Here is a 24,434-nt window from a genome sequence, read left to right on the forward strand (position 1 = left end):
ATATCCCAGAAAATTTTTCTTATCCTGGGAAATCCTACAGATTTCTTAAAAATTCACTTTTTTTCTTATTTTTTGTTAAGGTTGAGGAAATTTTGCAGATAGAAAGTATAATTAACTCATAAACTGTCAGAATACATTTGTATTTATTAATTTTAAACCTACTTATTAGGTTTTTTAATTATTCCTCGTTATGGCACATCACAAATGATCAATAATCAATACGTAGCTTATTTGTGGCAGGACTCTCAAAATTCTTTACCAGTAATATCTGGAATAATTGTGCTTATTGTTGTCTTAATTTTTAACTATGCCCAGTAGCTTCAATAACTGCATAACGCCAGGTTGTGCAAATTGGGCAAGGATAGAAATGAGTATGAAGTCTGCGAGTATGAAGTTTTTCTTCATAACCTGATTATTAAAGACAAATGAACTGCCGAATTATTGGGCTATGATGTTTCTATTAAAGCAGCCAAGGTAGACAAATCAAGAATACTAGAGAACAAAAGAAGTACTACAATCTTGAAAACAAAGTAGAAATCTTTCAGGATACGGGTGAAAAACACATAATATTTGTCTTCTCTTAAATGCATTAAACACAATTCCAATCGCATCGATTGAATCGGAAAAGGCATCCTCAGTAGCAAGACTTTTCATTACTGAAATAAGAATTAGATTGAGTGATCGGAATATTGACCATCTTTGCTTTTTAAAATCTTATAAAAATTTACAATATTTTGTATTATATTTTATTTAAAAAACTAAAAATTACCTTTTAAGTTAGAAGTTTGATCTGTTCTTTTTTTTTTTTAATTTTCAACTCAATTCAAAGGCATTTTTGTTGTTGTTGTATGCAGTTTCCAGCAAACTTTAATAATTTTTTCTATTTGTGAAAATTTCTACATAATTCAAAGGTAATTTCTAATACATATCTTACACAGCATTATTAATATGATTTTGGAGGTTACAGAACGTATTAAATTACTTTAAAAAATGAAAAATAATTATATCATTTGATTTCATGATATTTTGTATATCTTAAAAGTAATTAATTTTGTCCTGGGATTTCCCAGGATCTCGGGAAACAGTTCACTTTTATCCCGGAATCCCAGGACAAGCAAAAGACCGGGAAATGAGAAACCCTAATAAAAATACATCTAATTCCTCTAGTAATAAAAAAACGAAATTACTTTCCAAACAACCCAATAGTTAAATCTTTTTAAAAGAAAACAAAAACAAAAATAGCATTTCATTTTCTGAACTCATAATATTACTTTTATGAGATGGTTATTAAATATGGCTGAATATGTTTGTTTTTAATAAATTTTGCTGAATTTTTAGACACTTTTTTTTTGTAGCTGCTTATATTTGTTCATTTAATTCTTATTTAATTGTAATGGTTTTATTTGTGTACAGTCATTTTTTAATATTAAAATTACTATAGAACTAAATTTCTCAAATAGAGGTGCTTTCAATAGTTTGAACTAATCCATCAATTAGTAGCTGATTATGGAAATTGCAGAAAAATTCAAGTGTTAGTTCTAACTTTATTCTTAGAAGTCATTTTGAATATTATACCAGTAAAATTAAAATTCTGAAAAATCAGTTTTAATTTCATGAAAAGTGAAGTTAGAGGACTTTGTCATATTTTATATTATAATATAAAGAAGAATGTTTCTTAGTTTGTTCGTTATACATTTCAACAAAGTCTGAGCAAATGCAGTAAAACTTTACAAGAACCATTTTCTCTCTAGAGTAAATACCGGTACATATAAGTATCACTGCTGAATCTTTAGATTTCTGGTAAAATACGAATACACAAAATGTACGAACAAATCTGAACTAAGCTCATCTTCAGGTTCTTGGATCTCTATCATTCCAAATATGGAATGCCAAGATTCGAATATTTTGAATACAAGTTAATTTTAACCAGTATGGAATTAAGAACAAAGATTTGAACTAATGTACTAGAATTAATGCATAGAAAAAAGTCCCCCATATATGTATATTAATGCAGGAGCTCATCCTTAAGGGAATAATATGTAATTATTAATGGAGATGCTCTTCACATGTGTATCACCATGCATACGATATCACATTATTGTCTTTGAACTTTATACAATTCCCTGATCTGCTTTCTTTGTAAATTTTGAGGGTTTCTAAGGCTCTGATGTGGTCTGTCTGGAATGATTTTCTTATGAGACTGGTGTTTTGTAAGTCTGCGCACACATTGGGGTCTGTGGCATATGTTGACAGGGTGGTGGTGTGCCTTCTTTTTTTGATGTCACATTTGCGGATGCAGCATTCCACATATGAAATTACATTAATATATTACTTAAAATGAAAGGTTTAAAAATAGAATATTCTACATTGGCCTATACAGTCAACTCACCTTAAAGTGAATGTTGATAAAGTGAATTCTCATATTAAAGCAAATTTTGCCATCATCCTGGCAAAACACCATTACCATAACATTAATTTTCACACATTAAAGCATACAAAAATTTTACCAGAATTCTTAAACTGAATTGTAAATTACCTTCACTACCTCCAAGAAATAACTATATTTTTAATAATGATTTTATTATTCATATTGAAAAATGTAAAAAGCAAAGTGGTGCTGTAAAAAATTATTCTACTCAAAGTTTCTACTTTGAGAGGAATAATTTTCTTCTCCTAGTAATCAAAGATGGGTTCAACCTCCAATTGTAGAGAAATTTGAACATCTGCTTTTAATGGACCATTCTACTGTGCTTAGAAAATGGGGGTTAAAGTTTAAAGACATCCACTTCTTTAAATGGATGCAGTTCCATGCAAACATGTTTTCATATTGGAGTTCATAGGGTGATGCCAGGTTTGACTACTTTACAACAGAATTGACTCTTTTGGCACCAAAAAAGATTTTCTACTTTTTCAAACAAGCTTCAACAGGAAAAAAATTACGAATTCCTTTTATCATTGTTTTTGTTTAACCATTCTGATATACTACTAAACAACAAATACTCTCTCTTCCTCATTTTGTTTGATTTCAAAATAATTTAGATCATTAATTTATGTTTGTAAATAAATTTAATTTTATTTAACTTTATTTAGTAAATTAATTCAAAATACAGTGGAACCTTGGTATATGTCCAATTCGGAATATGTCCTGTTTGGACGAAACAAATTTTGCTCAGTATATGACTTAATTCAGTTATATGTGCCATCTATGAACAAGTAGCACTATCGGTGTACTAGACCAGACTAGACGTTCACTGTCCTACGGTTTATAACTTTGTTAAATTTTTTCTGATTTTAATTTGTAAGTAAAATTTTATTATTTTTATTAATCATGAATTGCAAGAAGGCAAATGAAAAGCAACAGAAAACTAAAAAAATGACTAGAATCACAATGGAACTGAAAAAAGAGATTGTTGAGAAATATGAAGGTGGCATGGGTGTTCGAGATTTAACTGTTGCATACTGTATTCTGAGAAGACGATATCGACAATCGTGAAAAATAAAAACATTATTAAATCTGCTAACGTTGCAAAAGGGATTTAATCAATTTCTAACAGATTATTAGTATTAAGGAGAGTTTGATTTGATTTTGATTTAATGATTTTAATAATATAATACAATATACTGTAATAACTTTAAAAATCTATAATAAAATTTATTTTTTTATTAATGTGCTCAAACAGTATTTAAATTATTTTACAATCCCGTTAATATATCATATCAAGAGAGGGTTTTTTTTACACGAGAACGGATTAATCATTTTTATATTACTTCTTATGGGAAAGGTTGGTTTGGTATACGTCCTATTCAGTATAAGTCCAAACATCAGGAACGGATTAAGGTCGTATACCGAGGTTCCACTGTATTATAATTTAGAAATTTTGATCGCCTATTAATCCCTTAACTTTGTAAACTATACAATCATGATCTTGACCCTAAAAATAATTAATATGAACTTTTAATAAAGTGAACTAACTACTGTTTCCCTAGTGATTCATATTAACATCAGTTGACTGTCGTGTATTTTATTTTCTTTGTTAATTATCATATATTTGATAATTAATAAAATAATACAAATTTATATTAAAAAATGAATTTATTCTTTTAATTAATTAATAGCAAACTGTAGTTTGATTAATTTTTCTATCTTTATGGTTAGAATTTAAAATCTTAAAAAAATCATATTAATAATTAATTACTTTTTCTTTTTTATAATAACTAAGTAAATCATGTTAAGATTTTAAAATTAAAAATTTTATTGAAACATGATTTTAAAATGTAATTTATAAATACATGTTTAATGAATTCTTATCAATAAAGGACAGGTTGTACTATTTATGCTATATTTTTTGGTAGTTTAATTATTTTTTACTTAATATAATATTTTTCTTTTAGCTTTTTTGTAGTAGAAGATCATATTTTAAATACAGCTAATGGTCTTGTAAATAGAACATATTTAGATGAAGTTTGGAAAAATGCACTTTCTACCATCATTGCTTCCTTAAGAACTCATTCTGTGAGTATTTATTTTTTTATTTTATTTATTTATTTTTTTTTCGATAAAGCTCGATTTGAAATCAACAAAGACCAATCAAAATATTTTTTATAAAATGTATTTAATAACTATTACTCATGTAATCACCTAAATTTGACATCCCTTGAATGCAACTATGTTACAGATATAATTACAATTTTCTTTAATTTATTTATACATATATAATCTGAATAGTCTTCTTTCTATAAAAATATATATAATTTTATTGACATTAATCTTTTATAGGCATATTGTTCTGATCCCAATTTAATGTTAAAAATCAAGAGGCTTATTCTTCTTTTTAGCTCTACTCTTCAAGTAAGAATTGCATTATTATAAAGTTTACATTTTGATTATTATATAATTTGCTTGATTTTTATTCATCAACTAATTCATTCCATTTCAGAGTTATGGTTATCATGTTGGGCAATTATTTGATCTCCTATTAGAAATTAGGGATCAGTATAATAAGATTTTAATGAAACAGTGGGTTCAGGTATTTCATGAGATTTTTGAAGAAGATAATTATCATCCGATTCAAGTAGAAAATCAAACTGATTTTGATAATGTTACTCAAGTCTTCCCTTATAATGATGAAGCTTTAAGCAAGGTATAAATTAAATATTTAATATTCAAAATGAATTAAATCCTTTACTGAAAACATTTTTGTTATTAGGCTCCTTTTCCGAAGAAATTTCCATTTTCTTTATTTGTACCTAAAGTGTATGGTCAAGTTAAAGAATTTATATACACCTGTCTTAAATTTTCTGAAGATTTACACTTAAGGTTAGAGTTTGTTTTCTTTTTCTAATTAAGAAATGTCATTAATATTTAAAATGAAAAAGTTATTATATTGTGTGTAATTCATTTGTTATAAATCTTTTCGTAAGCAATTTTTTTTATTAAAAAAATAGGTTAATGTTACCTTAGGATCCAAAATGGCGGCCAGGGAAATTTTTCCCTACGTTGGAGACTGCGACGGGGAAAAAATTTTTCCCTCGATTCAAGATGGCCGCGTTTCCGGCCGCCATCTTGAATTTCTCTGCAGACTCCGCGGACGTTAACCGAAATAACAAAAAAAAAAAAAAAAAAAAAAAAAGAAAATTTTTACTCACTTTTCGATGGTGGTTGCCTACTTCTTCCTACTTTTTTTTCCCTTTCCGATCCATTCTTTCTTCGGTTTTGCCAGCTTGGATACTTTCCTTTTCTCTTGGTACGGCTCTTTTCTTCCCTGTTCTTTTCGATTCGGCTGCTCTTTTATTGGTCGATTGGCGTTTCCCTCTGTTCGATTTATTACTACTTGGCCATATAAACGACAGAATGCAACCCCAAGAAATGTGGCCAAAATTACTTTTAAATGTTCCTTCAAAGGCAGAAGTCTTCGTTCCGCACTTACTACTTCGCAAGAAACAGCTTTCTCTATTACTCCGATGATATAATTTGCATTTAGAATCGCACGGAATGCAAACGGACTCGGTCGGCTGTATGCCTAATTTTACAGCAAATTTCGGAAATCTCAATGCGTTATCGATACGGGGAGGCAAACCTAGCTCCAAGAAGTCGTCTTCCATTAACTTGTAGAAATCACGTGTGGTGCAACTCGACCGAAATTCGTCGTTGAAACTCAAATCGGCAAAACTACTCATTATCGAATAATTGGCAATAAACTAAACGCGGGGAGGTGGTGAGGAAAAAAAATGAAATATCGTAACCAGAAAAATAAACAGCAAATATTCCAATACGCAATTCGTCGCAACACTGCAGTAAATGATTCCAACTGGAAACTAGTCGATTTGCATAAAATTGCATTGAAATGAACAGAAATCACGTCACAGATCGAGCATTTGCATATTTGTTCGTAACACAACTACGAATTTCCCGCCGATATTACTCTCGCACGACGTCACGAAAAGGCTCCCTCTACCGTCGCAAATTTACACACGACCGTCGCCGTTTCGAGGTTACAGGATACTCGGCAACGTCGATCTCAGGGTTGAAACCGAACGGGGAAAAATTCTCAACGGCGTCGACGTCACGACTCTAGGGAAAAAATTTTTCCCCGCCGCAGTCTCCGAAGTAGGGAAAAATTTCCCTGGCCGCCATTTTGGATCCTAAGGTAACATTAACCAAAAAATATTTCAATTCATTTCTTAATTTCAAAATTAGAATGCTGTTTTGAACCATTTTCAAGTTTCAAATTTAAATTGTATAAGTGAATGTGACAAAATGCTTACATTTAGTAAAAAAGTGTAAAATATACATTAATTCTTATTAAAATTAATCAAAATTTTATGTTTAACAATTACTATAAAATATTTAATTAAACTGATTGAAACAAATTCTAAAAATCAGTCTTGAAATGTTAATCTTAGCCAGACAGAAATAGAAGATATGGTTCGAAAATCTACAAATATGTTATTAACAGAAACATTAAGTGATTGTCTGTCAACATTAATAAAAAAGCCCAGATTAGGTCTTCTTCAGGTTAGTTTTTATAACATTAATCCAATGATGTAATTTGATGCAAAATATATATCGACATTTTCTTTATATAGCTCATTCAAATTATGATAAATACTAATTATTTAGAAGGTGCTAGTGTATATTTGGAAGCTTTTATTTCCAATATTACGGGGTAAGATAAATACAATAATAATTTATTTATTTATATTTAATACTTTCTCAATTTTTTATATTTGGTTTTTTTATTAATATTATTATTATAGTTCTACAAGTGATAGTTCTCATTTAGCTAAACTCCAGAGTCGATCTATGTTTAAGGTAGATTAATTACAATTTACATTATATTTTAAAATGGTTTTAATTGATGTTTAAAAAAATAAAAAGTGTGTTTTATCATTTAGGATGCAAGAGCTGATGCTGAAGCTCATATATATCAACAATTAAATAAAAAAATTGATGAATTTTTAGAATTAGGTAAGTTATTAATAAAAAAATGAATGTTTATGTATAAAGTTTTCTTTATCAGTTTGTGTTAAAACTTGAAATTATAAATTTGCAAATAATTCCAGAATTAGATTCTGGAATTCAAAAGAAATTGTAGTTTTGAATTGATAGAATATTTTTCTTCCAAAACAAAATACACCTAACCATGAATTTATATGACAGATTGTAAAAAAGTCTAACATTTATAAGGAAAGTGGAGGGATAAGATTCAATGTTGAAGTTTTTATTCACTAATATAAAATGAATGGTTTAATTTTATATTTATCATATTTGTATAAAAAACAACTTTTAAATTTTTATTTATATATACATAATGTATGTATATATCCAATATAACTTCTTAAGCCTTTTAAGTTTCCGGTACCCAAGACGAAAAATTAACAACAACTAACAACCAACCAACCAACTAAAGGGGGGGTCCCCATGGGGAGCCCAATTTCAGGCGACCTATATGAGTTGATTTTACGGCAGTTAGAGAGGGATGTCATTCCCAGGTTTACACACGATATTATTTTATATCGTAGGCATTTGGATGACGTGATGGTCATATGGAAGAACAAGCCGAACGTCAATGATTTTTTGCACAGTGTAAATGACAACCCGTATGGGCTAACGCTTAAACTGGATCAACTATCGGGCATTGATGTGCACTTTTTAGACGTCGCCATTCAACTCAGGGTAAACAGTATTGAAACGCGGGTGTATTACAAGCCCAACTACCTACCTATGTACATACCCGCTGGGTCTGAGGATCCGTATCCATATAAGATTGCGGCGTTCAGGGCGTTAGTTAGGAAGGCGTACACTCATAATTCTAAATGGGAGGACACGATCACAGAGCTGGGACACATAGAAGACATAGCCGCTAGTCATGGATACAGACGTGGCCTGGTCTGTAGATTAGCGTGTAACTTTCGTAATACAAACACAGCACATCACGCCTCAGTGGCACGGGATGGGTCCAATTCAGGTCCGAACCAGCGCACGGTGGTCCAGTACAACAGAGGTCTGCATGCCCTATACAAGGAAATAGCACGGAAGAAGGGCACCAAGTTGGCATACTCAAGAACCCAATCGATCTATTCGCTACTCAGGAACGCCAAAGACAGGCCAGATTTTCTAAGAGCGCCAGGGGTGGTATCCCGATAAGCGATCACAGGTCCCAGAGAGACCTAGTATACATTGGATCTACCAAGCGATCCGTTCAAAGAAGGATCTCGGAACACAAGTATGACGTTGCCAAAAAAAAGACACACCACCGCCCTGTCGACGTATGCCACGGACCCCGATATAAAGGCAGATTTTGATAAAACCAGCCTCATTAAAACATCATTTGATACGGACCGCATCAGGGCCTTGGAGACCCTTGAGATTTACAAGGCGTCAAAATCGGGGAAGTGTATTAATTTCAAAGATGGCAACGTTTTATCATATGCATGACGATATATCTCCGAGGTGCACCCGCAATGGTAGCCGTGTAGTATTCCTGTACAGATGGACAGCGTCATTTTTATGATAGTATCATGTATATTAAATGCATGTTAGATCAGTCTCAATGATTGCACGCGGGAGATGTTCTATCATTTGAATTTCAAAAACATTCTATTTTCATTGCATTCTATTTCAAAACTGTCAAAGAACCTGACGAAGATCTCTGAGGAGAATTGAAAACGTTAGTTGGTTGTTAATTTTTTGTCTTGGGTACCGGAAACTTAAAAGGCTTAAGAAGTTATATTGGATTTTAGATGTACTGGTATGAGGATTGTTTTGTATGTATATATAAATAAATAAACAAAACAAGCCTTTGTATATATGTGTGTATGTATATAAACATAAAATATAAAGATTAATGAAGATGGACTTTTATTGTGTCTTTGGTTGTTAATAAAGAAACAATTTTTCTTTTATTCTTTAGTTGAAAATCTTGCTTCACTTCTATTATTAATTTATTTGAATCCAAATTATTTTTTACCGAAGACATTGATGATCTTATCTCAAATAAAATCCATTATCAAAGCTTGTCTTTTGTTTCTATTTAATTCTTTATAGATTTCTTAGATTTAATACATATATATAAAGTTTAGAAGTAGTGCAAAGTGAGAATTCCCATCTCTCTGAACACATAAATTGAAACTAGTGGAATTACCAAACATTCTGCTAGATTTTTATGAAATTTATTCACACTTAATTAATAATCCAAAACAAAATAATTTGGATAGAAGTAGGCAGTTAGGATACCATCTCTTGATAAATTTAATAATTATAAACAAATTTAATTTTAAATTTAGAATATTCTTGAAGAAAAGAATTAGCTCAAAGTGGGACTCAAACCTGCAACTCCTGCTTGCCATGAAGTTGTGTTGCCACTTAAGCTACTTAGACAGCCACATTGTCAAATCTTTGTCCCCAGAGCTATTAATTAATATTAAATTAGCTCAGAGCTATTAATTATTAATTAATTAATAGCTCTGAGCTAATTTAAGTATAGTCATACTGGTCACTCATGGCTATTACAACTGCATCACCACTACAGAAACTAATGGTGATGCAGTTGCAATGTCATAATAGCAAATACAAACATTAATTTTTAAATTATGTTAAACTGAAATCATCCTGTTCCAGTACTGTATAAATTAAGGATTAAGTACATAAAATTACTAATTTTGAAGGCATTCTAACATATGGTTCCGTACAGAAAATCTTATAATCGTATCTTCAAAATTGGTAAAATATTTTCATGAATAGACAATTTGGACAGTTGCTATTTTGTTTATTCTAATTTTTTCCAAAAACAAATACAGATCCATATTCCCACAAGATTGTTGTTATTTTATGTTTTGCAATACACAATTATTATTAATTTTCTATTCTTATTAATAATTGAAAATGGGCAAAAATGTATATTTACAGATTATCTATTATATTTTTAGTTATATATTTTGTCCTATATGTTACAAAACTTTTATATATGAAATTTTTTACATTTTTAAATCAAAATTATTTTCTGTTTCATATTGCATGTTTGTTTCCCTACATAACTGTAAAATAATTCTAAATTATTATATTAAATGTTGACTAGAGGTCATTTATTATGAATTAATAGAACTTTTTAAAACACCTGTAAACTTCAAGAAAGAAGACATAACTTTTGTCAAAGGATAGTTATATATTTTATTTTTATTTGTTTTACATGAGATATATATTTTCTTATTTTTAATAGTAAAATATGAAACATACAGATCTTAACTGAAAAATGATTATTATTAACAAGTTTTAGTTTTTATTGCTATTTAAAACAAATCTTATAATACTTATCAGTGTAAATGATTAATTAATACAATTGTTTTGCACATATCTAAATGTATATTATTCCAATTAAATTAACAGTAAGAAAACATTTCTGTATTTTATATGAGAAATTATAACACACATTTACACAATAATAAATTAAGGAAAAAGATGAATATCTGATTAAATTATTTAAATTTTTAAAAATAATTTATTGTATATTTATTATGAATTTTTTATTAGCTATTAATTACTTGTCTTAGTCATATTTTATTTCTTTCTTTCTGAAATACTACAAAAAATAAATAAATAACTTTACAAATATATCTTACTAAATTTAACTTTAAAATTACAAACTTACTACAATACCTGTGCATTTGTCGAGAGAATTTTTTATTAACAAATGTTTTCAGCTTACTCAAATAAGCCATCATCAGGTTTTTAAATTCATTTTTAGAAAATGTTTCACAAATAGAATATTCCATATAAATTTCAAATTTTAAAACATTCTAAATACAAATTTAAAAGAGGGAGATCGAAAAGTAGTGCCTAAATGCAAAGAATGCAAACACAATATCGTCAGCTTGGAAATATATCATTGAAAGAAAATTAGGACATGATTATGTGTTCTCCTATAATCATATTTAGCTTTTGTGTTACAAATAACAAAATATAGTTTCGTAGTTTTTTTTAACATTATATTTTCATAATTTATTTAATTCATTTCACTTTTGACATATTCTAAATACAAATTTAAAGTTAAAATTTATATGGAATATTTATTTGTGGAACATTTTCTAAAAACAGATTTAAAAACCTGATGATGGCCTACTCGAGTAGGCTGAAAACATTTGTTAATAAAAAAAATTCTTTTAGCAAATGGACAGGTGTTTTAGTAAGTTTGTAATTTATCTCTGCTGAGTACTTCTGGACTGTATTAACTTTAAAAAATTTTTTCCCAGCTAATTATGATTGGTTATTAAATGAACCACAGGGTCAAGCTAGTAATTATTTGACTGATCTGATTGCATTTTTGAAGAGTACATTCGAAGCTTTCACTAATTTACCGGTAAGTTTAAATTTTTATTTAATAGCTATGATCCAATCACATTTAATTACAATGTATTTAATTATAGTTATGAATGTACAGTCTAACTCGGTTATAACGTCATCGGACGTAACGACAAATTTTTATCGGTCCCACGAGTTTACTATACTAGATAATGTTAAAAAACCCACTTGTAATGACATAAAACCCTGTTTTTACGTCATATTTGAAGCACTCCCAAATTTACAAAATTAGGTTACAAATTTTATTTCACAAAGAAAATACTTCGTGTTTAGATTTAGGGTCAGAGTGTACTTCCTAGAATGACTGTGGGTGGTACTCTCACCACCTGACTTTGGTGGGGTGAAGTTTGCCACACTTTTAACGACATGACGATCGGTTATTATGTACTCATTTTTAAATTACTTTATGCTAAATTGTTAAATATTTTATTATTTTTAACATAACATATTACATCAAATAGTTTATAAAGAAATAATTGAATTATTTTTAATTGGCATACATTCGTTTAACCTTTTGTTCCCTTTTGATTCAACATTATTCTCAAAAACCGGAAGTTCTGCCATTATTGAAACTTAAGACAAATAGAAATTTCTTATAAAAGATAATTTTTGAAATTTTTAATTACATCAATGTAAACTTAGACATAATAATGTAAATAAAGTTGATTTAAACATGTTTGCATTTTTATACATATGATAATAATATAACTGAGTGTCGTTATCTGTGAGGTCTAACGTCAAAAAATTTCCGGGCCCATGGATGACATTATAAACAAGTTAGACTGTATTATAATTTTATGCCAATATAATGCTAATACCTTTTTAATCGTATCCTTTGTGGGTTCAGTCAAAATATTGAGGGACAGGATCTGATATATCCAGTACATACCTGCTTGAAAAATTTTGTGGGGTTATATTTAACTTCACAGATTCCATTCCAGCTCTCTCATAGCAATAGGCCAACTCGTTAATTACCTTAATCATACAGCTGTTCAGATTTGTGATCGTTACAACTTATTTGATATGTCTAGCAATAATCAGTCTTTCATTCTGATTTATCCAATTACTAAAGTAGTGACAAAAATTTAATTTGAAATTTGATAATTTGTTTGTACAGTTGCATTTCTTCCAATTCCTTGAAAGTGGAATAGTTTTTGTATGCCATCTGGTGTTAAATTCTAGAGGTATTTTGGTTTTTAATTGAAAAGGTCAAATAAAAAATGAATTAAAATTTGTGTGAATAATTATAAATTCTGCTGATATAGGGAAGACAATTGTAACTTACTTAATTTTTTAACCAAAATTGAAATATTTTGTTTAAACAAGAGAGTATTATATTAATTGGTTTAAAAAATCACTAAAAATAATATGAACCTTTTCCATTTTTCTATAAGGACAATCTATCTTTTTTTCCACACAGATTATTTTGGGAACATATCTGTCATTAAGAATAGAATTGGGTGTGTATAAATTACACTGATGTTTCTTTCTCTGTTGTACTTCAAACAGAAGAAAGATAAATATTTTATAATAATTATTTACTAAACATTTAACGTATTTAAGTTTACAATTTTTATGATTAAAGTGTGTCTGTTCATAAAAATTGGATAAATATATATTAGAATATTGTCCTCTTAACAGAGATCCAATATGAATCCATTGAATTCAAAGTAGCTACTATACTCTAATTTAGTTTAGCATACTGTACATATTTAAACATTTTAAAGCTTACTACATAATATTGCAGGAACAAGTTAATAATTACAACAAAGATCTGAGAGATTAATATCTGATAATTAAAATAATTCATAACCAGATATATTAAATTAACTTATATAAAATACATAAATAATGGAGACAAATATTTATATATGTACAAAATCAGTTTTCTGTATTGTTTTCAAATATCTCAGGAGCAACAAATTTGAAAAAATGCATAATAATACTTTAAATTCTAATTTAAGATATTTTTATTGTTTATAGGATAAAGTTGCACAGACAGCTTGCATGTCTGCTTGTAAACATGTAAGCAATGCTTTAATGGAATTTTTAATACACAATGATGTAAAATACATATCTATGGGAGCCCTCCAACAATTTAATCTTGATGTGATTCAATGTGAATGTAAGTAAATAACTTAAGATATCGTTTTATATTAAATTATTAATTTTATCTGCATTGAAATTTATTACATTTAAGTGATTATTAAAATTATGAATATAATATATATTAATATTAATATATACCCAAGGTGAAGAGAATGAGTATTCTTCAATTACATTCTGTATTCTAGAATTCTTCTTAAAACAAAAAGTATTCTAGATCTATTAAAAAAAAGTGTTTTAAAATTTCAATTATTCTGATAAAAATTAATTTGTATTCATCCCCAGAATTAACATTTTTCATGGCAGTAATTAATCACATCAACAAAACAACCTTTCTTTAAAAGTCCTTAATTTTATAAATGAAAATTTGTTAATATTCCAACATACAAAAAATATTTTATATTAATTTATTCTCTTGATTATATAGAATAATATTTGACTTGTTTCTCACTATCATTGATTTCTATTTACAATATATTTTTGATTCATCATAAGTAAATCCTCTGAGATTAAATTTCATTTCTACTTTCTAAATTTTTCATTGTTATTGAATTTTAAATAATTTTAATTAATTAATAATATTGTAAGCACTCAAATAGTAATACAAAGTAGAACTCACTGTGTACGGTGTTAGAAAATACAGGATTTTGTAACGCAGTACACAGTGAATTCTACTTCATATAAATATTACTTGGCGTGAATAGCATACCAAACTATATTAAGAAATGCACTCAAATAGATAACTGCAAGTCTGTTTTTTAAAATCCATTTGGGGCATGAACTTATTTGAATCTACGAGTTTATTTTTTCAAAATTAGTTTTTGTATGTGTTAGTGCAAGTGGCTGCAGGAGTCATTAAACAAAAATCAAAAATTATATCTAAACAAAGCAAAGCTGACAATAATAAAATATCATGCAATAAATTACATTGTTATAATTTGGAAATTACAGTAAACAACTAATTTAAAACATAATGACTCCATGCATTTACAATTCAAGGACCATGGATCTAAATATCTAATTGAGTGTATACAGTATTAAAATTCAAATTTCTGTTCTATATAATGCAGAATATGGTATTATTTTTTAAAAAGTCAAAAGTATTATAATAATTATCACTATTATATCTTCAGTTTTAATAATAAAAAACATTCAAATAGTTAAGTAAAAGTTTTGTACAGTAGAGCATCGATAATCCAAAACAATTCGGGACTCAGGTTGTTCGGATAACTGATTATGTAGGAAATAATATATTAACCTATCCCATGTTGAAATTTTTCTCCATTGCATGTCACTTTGCATTGAATTTTCGTCAATGTTAAGCCTAACAAAAAATTTTTAAAAATAAAAAATAAAATAAAAATAATAATCGTGGCTATTGTATCATTAAAAATTATTTATTTTGCACAAACAAAATAAATATTAATATATTGAAAAATATAAAAACAAAAAAATTATATTTCAGAAGTTAATCTAGTATCAAAAACAAGATATGAATGTTGCTAGTGCAGCCTTATCCAAAATATTTTTCTTAGATTGCTTCAGGTGGACAGTTATTTCTATCATTTCACCTTTTAATTCACAATTTAAACACTCTAGTAGATTTAGAAACATTGATATCATTGGGCACTATTTCTTAACAAAGTAAACTAACTCTTTCCTTCGTAAACTTCGTTAGAGTTTTGTTTGAAATGTCATCATTGCAGAGCATGCCCACTGAGCAAGACTACTACTTTTTGACCGATTCGTTACTAACACATTTAACTCATTTGACTTTACAAACATACCCATAGAACAACAAAGAGTTAATTTATCTTGTTGCCTTCTCATGGTCATGCCAGTGCTGCCACCTAAAATACGCACACCAACAAAAATAATATCAGAAATTTGAATTTGCCAACTGCTTTCAGTTAACTGATGTTTCAGTTGGTCAGTATTTGGATAATCGATACTCTACTGTATTTGTATAAAATTTAATTATCAGCTTCTTGGCTAATAAGTAATTGTATTAATTTATGTACAAAAAAATGTATGTAAGTGTATTTTTTAAATACAACTCAAGTATACCTTTTCCATATTAATAGTGAAATAACTGCATAAAAGAAAAATAATTATGAAAGGAAATGAAAAATAAACTTATTGAACAACCTAGTATATATCATCAATAAGTTATGTCGTTGGATAAGAGATGGTGCTATTAGGTTCATCGCTTTATTTCTCTAAAAATAGTATCACTTTTTTATGAACACGTGTGAAGTTTCATGTAGATCTGTCAACTCATTCATATATTTACAGCTGTTCAAAGTTGATGTGTCACTTTTTTTTTTTTTTACAATAGAAAAAATTGAATATTGTGCAATGATAAAATTCTTATTTTTGGAAAGGTGTAGCACCAAAACAAATTCATGAACAATTGTTAAAAGTGTATAAGGACTTTTCACCTTCAATTAGAACAGTAGAAAGATGGGTTGCTGAATTTAAACGTGGTCAATTATGTCTTGAAGACAATCCACGTGAAGGACATCCAAAAAGTGCATCAACACCAGAAATTGTAGCAAAAATACAGCATATCAATTAACTAAGAGAGATTTAGTAGAAATTAGGGATCTCATTAGGCAGTGTGAGCAATATTTTGGCTGAAGTTTTGGGTTACAGAAAGCTGTGCACAATGGGTGCCATATTCGCTAACAATGGAACAAAAACTCATTTGAATGTGACTTTTTCAGCAACATTTGGAGCGTTTTAGAAAAGATAAAAAGGATTTTGTGCGTCATTTCATCACTATGGATGAGACTTGGGTCTACCCTACCACCATGATCCTGAATCAAAACAAGATGCTAAGGAGTGGTGTGAACCCAGTACTTTGGCTCCAAAGCGAGTTAGGGTCCAGAAATTGGCCAAGAAGGTGTTAGCATCAGTTTTTTGGAATGCAAAAGGAATTTTGTTCATGGATTACCTCCAAACTGGTAAAACAATAAACTCAGATTATTATTGTAACCTTTTGGACCAGCTGGATGTAAAAATTTGTGAGAAAAGACCTGGTTTACAGATGAAAAAAATCAATTTTCATCAAGACAACGAAACTCACACAGCTCAATAAACCATCGTGAAAATCAGTGAATTAAAATATGAATTGTTGCAACATCCTCCTCATTTGCCAGATCTAGTTCCCTCTGACTTCTGGCTATTCTCACATCTCAAAAAATTCATGCGTGAGAAACAATTTTCATCAAATGAAGAGGTAATAGCAGCCGTTGAAGCGTATTTTGACAGTCTTCCGGATTCTCACTTCAGGGATGGAATCCATAAATTAGAAGATCACTGGAACAAGTGTATTGAAGTTCAGGGAGATTATATTGAATAAAAAAATGTATTTCAAACCATAAAATTGTGTTTTTCTTATCGAACGACAAAACTTATTGAACAACCTGGTATTTAACTTATCAAACATTCAAAATATTTTTAGTATTTGCTAATTCCGAACCGGTTCGAGGATTCGAAGACGGTGCCCTTCAAATGTGTTTCGTCGAACTGCGACAAGTAAGGATTATTTAATAAGTTACAATTGTTTACATTTCAATTATAAAATTATTTGTGAACATACAGCTTTTAGATTTGTTTATGACGTGGGATTGGTCAACGTACTTTCACGACTACGGTCAAGAATCTAGTAAATATTTACGGGTTAATCCACAGACTGCAATCATTCTATTAGAAAAGTAAGTATTTGTAGAAATCTTATAAATGAATGTGTATAAAATTGTAATCTGTTTTTATTTTTGTAGAATTAGAGAAGCGGATCGAAAAAAGAACTTATTTCCATCTTTAAAAAAGAACGAGAGAGATAAGAAAAAATTATTAGAAACTGTTCTCAAACAATTAAAACAATTAACATCAAATGGCACTTCATAGTTCTAATAAATGCCAAATTTTATAGTCTTGCAAGATGATAATCATTCGTTCACTATTGTTAATCCTACAATTGCTTCCAAGAGTTTGGTCATCAAGAAAAAAAGCCAAAAACAAAGTACCTCTCATAAATTGCATCAATGACCAATAACCGATGCAATAGAACACAAACTTGGACATGAATTGTGAGAAAAATTGCCACACTAGAAATTTGCTAAACCAGGTGCTAGAGTTGTGTCCAGTTTCGAAGACGTTCCCCCTCCTATCCGCGCATTAAAATTTTATATACGGCACATATTTTGAATAATGTAGTTGGTCGTACAGAAATTTCATTTCCCATTATTATTTATATTGTTATAATTTTGTTGTTATTGTTACATAATGCAACTGATCAAAATGTGTAAATATATATATATATATAATTTGAAATGAAATAATTTAAATTTGGAATATGGTTAATGTATGTCAAATATTTAAGATAATGTTTAATTCGCATCGGAGGGAAAAAAATTCTATTTTGGTTTCAAACTCCCGCATAATATTTTCTTGACAAATCCTCAAAAATTTTATTCCATGCTACTTACTTTCTAGTTAATTTAGTAAAAGTTCGATATAAAGATACTAGAGATCATAAAAGATCGACATGCACCGGTGCTGTTGAACATTGGGTAATCACTTGAACTTGTTGCCACCTTAATTGGCAAAGTTGAAAGACCCTGGTGTCGATGTTTGGTTTAATTTTACAACTTGTGTGCATCTCCTTAAAGTTTAGTGTTTTCAAATGATATAAATTCACTCTTTTTGAAGTATGTTTGAATTTTTGAATGCAGTTCGAGCAAAGAAATTATATATATTCTCATCCAAAAGAAGCCCTCCGTAAATAAATATCATTAATAAAATTGTTTTCAATTGAAAAACATTCCATGCTAATTTTAATAATTACACTTATGATAGATTTTTTCTTTAACATTTAAATTATTGTTTGTAATGCTCTAGTATAATGGCAACTTTTATTCAGTTGTAAAAACAAAAAATGATTTCTAAACAAATTTAAAGTTATAGCTGCAATTGTGATCAGTTCTTAAGTCATTATATCGAACTTTTACTGTAAGTACAACGTTGGATTTTTTTTTAATTTTATCAATTTGTATTTTAAAATTAATTAAAATTGTCTATGCAAATTTGAGCTTTCGTTAGTTAGATTTATGAAAAATCGTCGACTTTCCCTTTCAACTGTTAAATTGAGTATATAAATATATGATATATATTTTTATGATCTAAAATATTTTAGCACAAACCATCTTTAACGACGTCCCGGAAAAAATAAACACAAACGTTAAAATTATTTTAAAATTCTATGAGCTGCGGAATCTAAGGTAAGATTAAAGTACGACTTCTCCTTTCTTTGCAATATAAATGTAGGTGTTAAATTGACGAAACTCAAGAATAGTGTGCCTCACATAACTGTGCTCTTATTGACTCTATTTAGAAATGTTGGCTTCCATACCCGACGAGAAAAAAGTTAATCGAAGCTCCATTTTTTGTATTTATCCACAAATAAATACGGGGACCTTTACTTGAACTGTAAGAGTAAAGAGAAAAAAAGGCTCAAGTTTATATAAAAATAAATAAAATAAAGCAAGGGAAAGAAGAAGAAAACAACCTGATATCAATTGTCAAAATGATGCCATTGCAAGTGATATTTCAAAATGGCATGTATAAAATTGTAAACATCCATTTTGTAATAAACAGTTAATCATAATATTGAGAGTATTTTCTTTCTATTTTAAACTAAACATTATGATGATGAAAATACGACAACTAATATTAGTGTTTGGCAATTCGTATCACTAGACTTACATATTTTTCCTGACAATTAGCATAATCCAAGTGAACGGGTAAAATATATTCTATATATTTCTAAATCTTGTGCTATTTTTTCCTTATTTAATAATTAAATATGGAAAAATAGCACAAGATTTATAAATACTTCATCAAAAAATGGACACTTACATCAGTGAATTCAATGAATTAATAAACATTTGAAGGCAAAGGTACATAAGACTCTGGGGAACTTGGCCAAACAATTCCTCAGAAATCTTTTGTAGTTCATCTGGCCTCCCCATTGCAGGCTCTGCCAAACTCACAATGGGTATGGAAAAAAGGCCTAATTAGTTCCCATACAACAGAGAATTGGAATAATAATACATGAAATGTTAAATGTTCTGAACAAATATGCTTGACCCATTGCTCAAAATCCTGGATTTTATATATCTTATCGTGACATGGGTTTTAAATTTATACATACTCTTACATAAAAGTGGCAGTTTTACATTGTGCCAAATACTAGAGAGAATAGTTTTAAATTTCACTAAATGAACAATTTTGAATTTACTGATGTATATTGATTACATTTCAGTCACAGAATAGTTTTACATATCCTAACTGCCTAAAATTCTTTCATCAAATATACTTGTAAATAAATTAAAATTACTAACAATACAATATTTCCTTTTTCATTACGTTACAAACACGATGACAACTTTTGTTTTTAGGTTAACAATAATAAAAGGCACTAACCTTTTTTCATTAACCGTTGGATGTTGAAATTGTTGGCTGAAACACTCAACCCTAATAGTTTATGATTACAGAATATGGAACAGCAGCAGAAATTATTAATTAAATGTTTGACCAAAATGTATGTTAATGTCAAGTAATATTCCAAAGATTTAATGGTTGTGTATTGCACATAAAAATGTGTCATGTCACGTGTCATACTAGTATACAATGTTTTTACAGGTATACTTCGAGTTACATTGTTCTCAATTATACGTCGTTTGTTAAAAAAGTACATGGAAAAATAAAAATCAAGTTCAAGTCATTTTATTTGACTTTACATCCGTGTGCCACAAATATTGAAGTCGTAATATCACTAGAAAAGCATTAAAAGCACATAAAATCATATTGAGCCACAACAACGCGTGGCCGGGTCAGCTAGTGTTAATATAATAATCATAAATCCTAGAGAACGAAACAAGAAAACATCTGTGTTTGTGTTGTCGTCTTATTTAGCTGTCTTTAAGTGCTCATTATTGGTATTTTCCACATAGTTCCAATATCTACTATTTGGCATCGTTGCAGTGCCACTCAATATTGGTAAATTTAACATAAATTAGTTTATTTTCTACTATTGCAAAATAATTTTAATAACTGTGTTTGTTATTTAACCTTAAAAAATCATCTTATTTTATAATGTCTTAGAGAAACCACATTCACAAATAGTTTGCAACGTACTGTAAACATCACCAAATTGTAAACATGTAGGTTTACAAGTATGTACTGTACATACATGTATTTGTAAATTTAGATTAGTTTTTAATATAGTACAGAAAAAAGTAAAATTTATTTGTTTGTAAGCTTAAAATAGATTGCATTTTTAATAATATATGGTTAATAAGATTTATAAATAAAATACAGAACTGGGAATGGTAATTTGTGGTTTAGCCTAATGACAAGTAAATTCAACTTACGCTGCCTCTCCTGGAACCAACTACTGACGTAAGGTGAGGTATACCTGGTTATGACATGTTTATACTATCTTGTTCATACTGTCAATACTAACTTGTCAATATTAACAGTAAGACAGTCAGTCAGTCATGACTTCATAATGCATATAGTAATATCGTATGACATTTTAGAATTAACTAATGCATCTTTAACAGTGGACAGATAAAAGTGAAGGGTGTTCCACTTTGGGTACATGACAAGTGGGCAACAGTCATCTCGGTGACAAACTTAAAAATTTTTGCACACGTAAATAAAAACTACCTGCCAAATACCTGCTTGTTATTTTTGTAAATATTGGTAAAATATATATAAATATGGTTAAGAATTACAAGGTATGAACTATACAGCTATGTTAAGAGTTATTTCCAACTTAGGAAAAGAAAATGTTTTGAAACAATGTACTGTACAGTACTATAGCATTGTTAATTATTGTATGTCAGAAATGTTTAATAAAGCGCACAAAAAAAATGGTTCTTTGAAAACAAATTCTTTCAAAGAACCTTTATACTTTTTTGTTTTAAAGGACATTTTATGTAATTGTCTTTGTTTTTAAGTATATTTGTTAAATTTTGGGTAGAGAAAGTCTTGAAGGATGGTCGATATTTATTTATTACATACTTTTCTATTTACTTGTATATGTATAAACATATTTGTTAATTATAAAATTGTTCTTTTAACTTGTTTCTTAATTAAAAATGTTATTTAAATTTACTGGGTAGCAGATCAACAGAAAAGAATGGTGATTTTTATAAAGAAAACAAAAAATTTTGTATTTTGTCTATTATTCATCTCTTATTTTGTTGCCCATGTGTCCGGTGCCCAGTTAGTGATAGCCCACTTGTCTGTTGCCCACTTGCCATTGCCCTTTCCACTTTTATCTGTCAGGCCAGTAAGAAGGTCATCCATATGAGGATGGCCTGCTTACTGGGCTAAAAATATTACCGTCTCATCCACCTTGCCCATTATTAATCAACTGAAAGGTATAGTATATTGTTTAATTAACTAGTGGCATAGTCATATAGTCATTGGGAAAATGGGTAACACGCAACATGTGCAGCAACAGTTAAATGGTGCTCAACTTAATGACACAATGTATGATTGAGTGGAGTGACACTACCAACATTTTGAGATCAAATAACTCGTAAAGGGTTTTATTTGGAACAAATGTGCTTTAGAAGTTTTGGTAGTATAGGAGAGTCAATAATCATGCATGGGACACCTGTCTTGCTGAAGTCTGAACTAGAATCTTAAACAGCTTACAGTAATTTAATATGCTATATAATTTTATAATAAAATGAAACTTCTCTTAATCTTGAACAAAATTTCAAATAGTCTTTATTGATGTGCTAATTTCAAAGCAAACAATTAATAAAACATTGTTCATATCTTTTTACATTTCCAGAGTAAAAAAGTCTTCTCTATAATTCTAATGTAAATAACAGATTTTATAAAAAATGATATGTAAAATAAACAAATAAAGCACTTAAAAAATAAATTACTATACTATAATACAATACTGAAATGTGGAAATGTACATTGACAAATGCAGATTTTCTTGACACAGATTAAAGTAGCTACAATTATTAGAAAATGAGACTTTTGGGTTTTAAATCTGCCTTTAATTAAAAATAAAAAGATATTTCTGTAACAATTTTATCTATATTTTTATAGTTATATGTACTTCTGCCTATAGCAATTTATAAAGGATGATCAGTTAATAATTGACCAACAACAATAAAACAGGAGTGCAATGTTTTTGTTTTGTCCATATATGTTTGACACATGTTGACAATTTTTCATAGGTCCAGTTTCTCCTATGCAATAGAGACTAGATGGTCTACTTCAGCAGTGGCGTGCCATCCTTGGAAGTGGTGGAAGCACTGCTTCCCCTGTATTTTCTAAAATATAAATATATATTGTGCTATTATTTTCATATTTGAACATACTTTGAATTAATTAAAATTTATATTTTATTATAACTGCATTGTGCATCTTATTACAAATTTCTATACCACGTGAAAAAAATGATAAAATTGCTATTGTATATTCGAATATAAATTCGTATAGGGATATTCCCAATGGAAGCGCTGTATTGTCAAATACGGGACAGCTTCCATGGCCAAAATGTAAAGCAGCCAGCATTTGCACATGTGCTTTACAGAGCACCAACCTCGTGGTTTAACTGGTTTAACTATACTCCAAAATATCATATAACACTTCCAATGATTCTATCCAGGACCAGTTCTGGGCTGTTAGCCGCCCTCGCCCCATTATGTGAATTGCGAGTAGATTTATAACTTAACTCAACCAATAAGAATTTACTGGTATGTTTTTATGATAATTCTGGATAGTCGACAGGAGTTTAAAAAAATCCATTAAAATATTTTATATATTCTGCTTTTATTCTGCTCTCCCATCTTGTATTACTTATAGATTTCAATGTTAATGATATTACGATTTAGTATGTCCCATCTATAAAGGGATGCAGAAAAAAACATGTACAATTCTTGTACAATGTTAAAAAATTAACTGTTACTTTGGCAGCATCATTTACAACCAAATTTAATGAATGAGATGCACAAGGTACGAAAAAGCTCTAGAATTTATATACGATTTATGAAACTGTTGTCATAAAAATTTGTCTTTCCACTTCTTTCCCAAGACTACAAATATTCAAGTACAAAGTAACCAGTTTCGACTTATTTCTACTTAAGTAGTAGTTAAATAATTAAGAGATTAGAGAATTAGGGACATAAATAAAACCCTGCTGAAAGAGCTAGAATACTTAAAAGCTTAACTGAACCAATCTCTAGCTGAGTACAGTGGGGACTAATTTCTTCATAATATTAGATGTAATAAAGACAGAAATTTTTCCAGTTCAATGAGAGTGACTGAAAAGTTGTAAATTTTGGAAATTTCCATGGACACCAGTCCTAAAACGAATTAGTTAAAAAACAAATGACGGACAATCTATTAAGTTTAACATATGTTGATT

At 29.0% G+C, this 24,434-nt stretch overlaps 1 protein-coding gene across 3 annotated transcripts in view; it reads left to right on the forward strand.

The window, feature by feature from the left end:
- Sec15 (exocyst complex component Sec15) overlaps positions 1 to 18,765 on the forward strand; it is a 59,698-nt gene extending 40,933 nt beyond the window's left edge. For all 3 annotated transcript variants that reach the window (XM_067269646.1, XM_067269647.1, XM_067269648.1), the window contains exons 8-20: positions 4,393 to 4,513; positions 4,778 to 4,849; positions 4,938 to 5,141; positions 5,208 to 5,317; positions 6,904 to 7,015; positions 7,087 to 7,166; positions 7,258 to 7,312; positions 7,396 to 7,468; positions 11,749 to 11,855; positions 13,841 to 13,982; positions 17,430 to 17,503; positions 17,570 to 17,682; positions 17,749 to 18,765. In XM_067269646.1, the coding sequence (XP_067125747.1) occupies positions 4,393 to 4,513; positions 4,778 to 4,849; positions 4,938 to 5,141; positions 5,208 to 5,317; positions 6,904 to 7,015; positions 7,087 to 7,166; positions 7,258 to 7,312; positions 7,396 to 7,468; positions 11,749 to 11,855; positions 13,841 to 13,982; positions 17,430 to 17,503; positions 17,570 to 17,682; positions 17,749 to 17,875 (1,390 nt within the window). In that variant the 3' untranslated portion in view covers positions 17,876 to 18,765. The remainder of the gene's footprint in view (positions 1 to 4,392; positions 4,514 to 4,777; positions 4,850 to 4,937; positions 5,142 to 5,207; positions 5,318 to 6,903; positions 7,016 to 7,086; positions 7,167 to 7,257; positions 7,313 to 7,395; positions 7,469 to 11,748; positions 11,856 to 13,840; positions 13,983 to 17,429; positions 17,504 to 17,569; positions 17,683 to 17,748) is intronic.
- The last annotated feature ends 5,669 nt before the right edge of the window (positions 18,766 to 24,434 follow it).

The sequence above is a fragment of the Centruroides vittatus genome, unplaced genomic scaffold, assembly GCF_030686945.1.
Source record: "Centruroides vittatus isolate TY-2023 unplaced genomic scaffold, ASM3068694v2 contig_355, whole genome shotgun sequence".
NCBI classification, from domain to species: Eukaryota; Metazoa; Arthropoda; class Arachnida; order Scorpiones; family Buthidae; genus Centruroides; species Centruroides vittatus.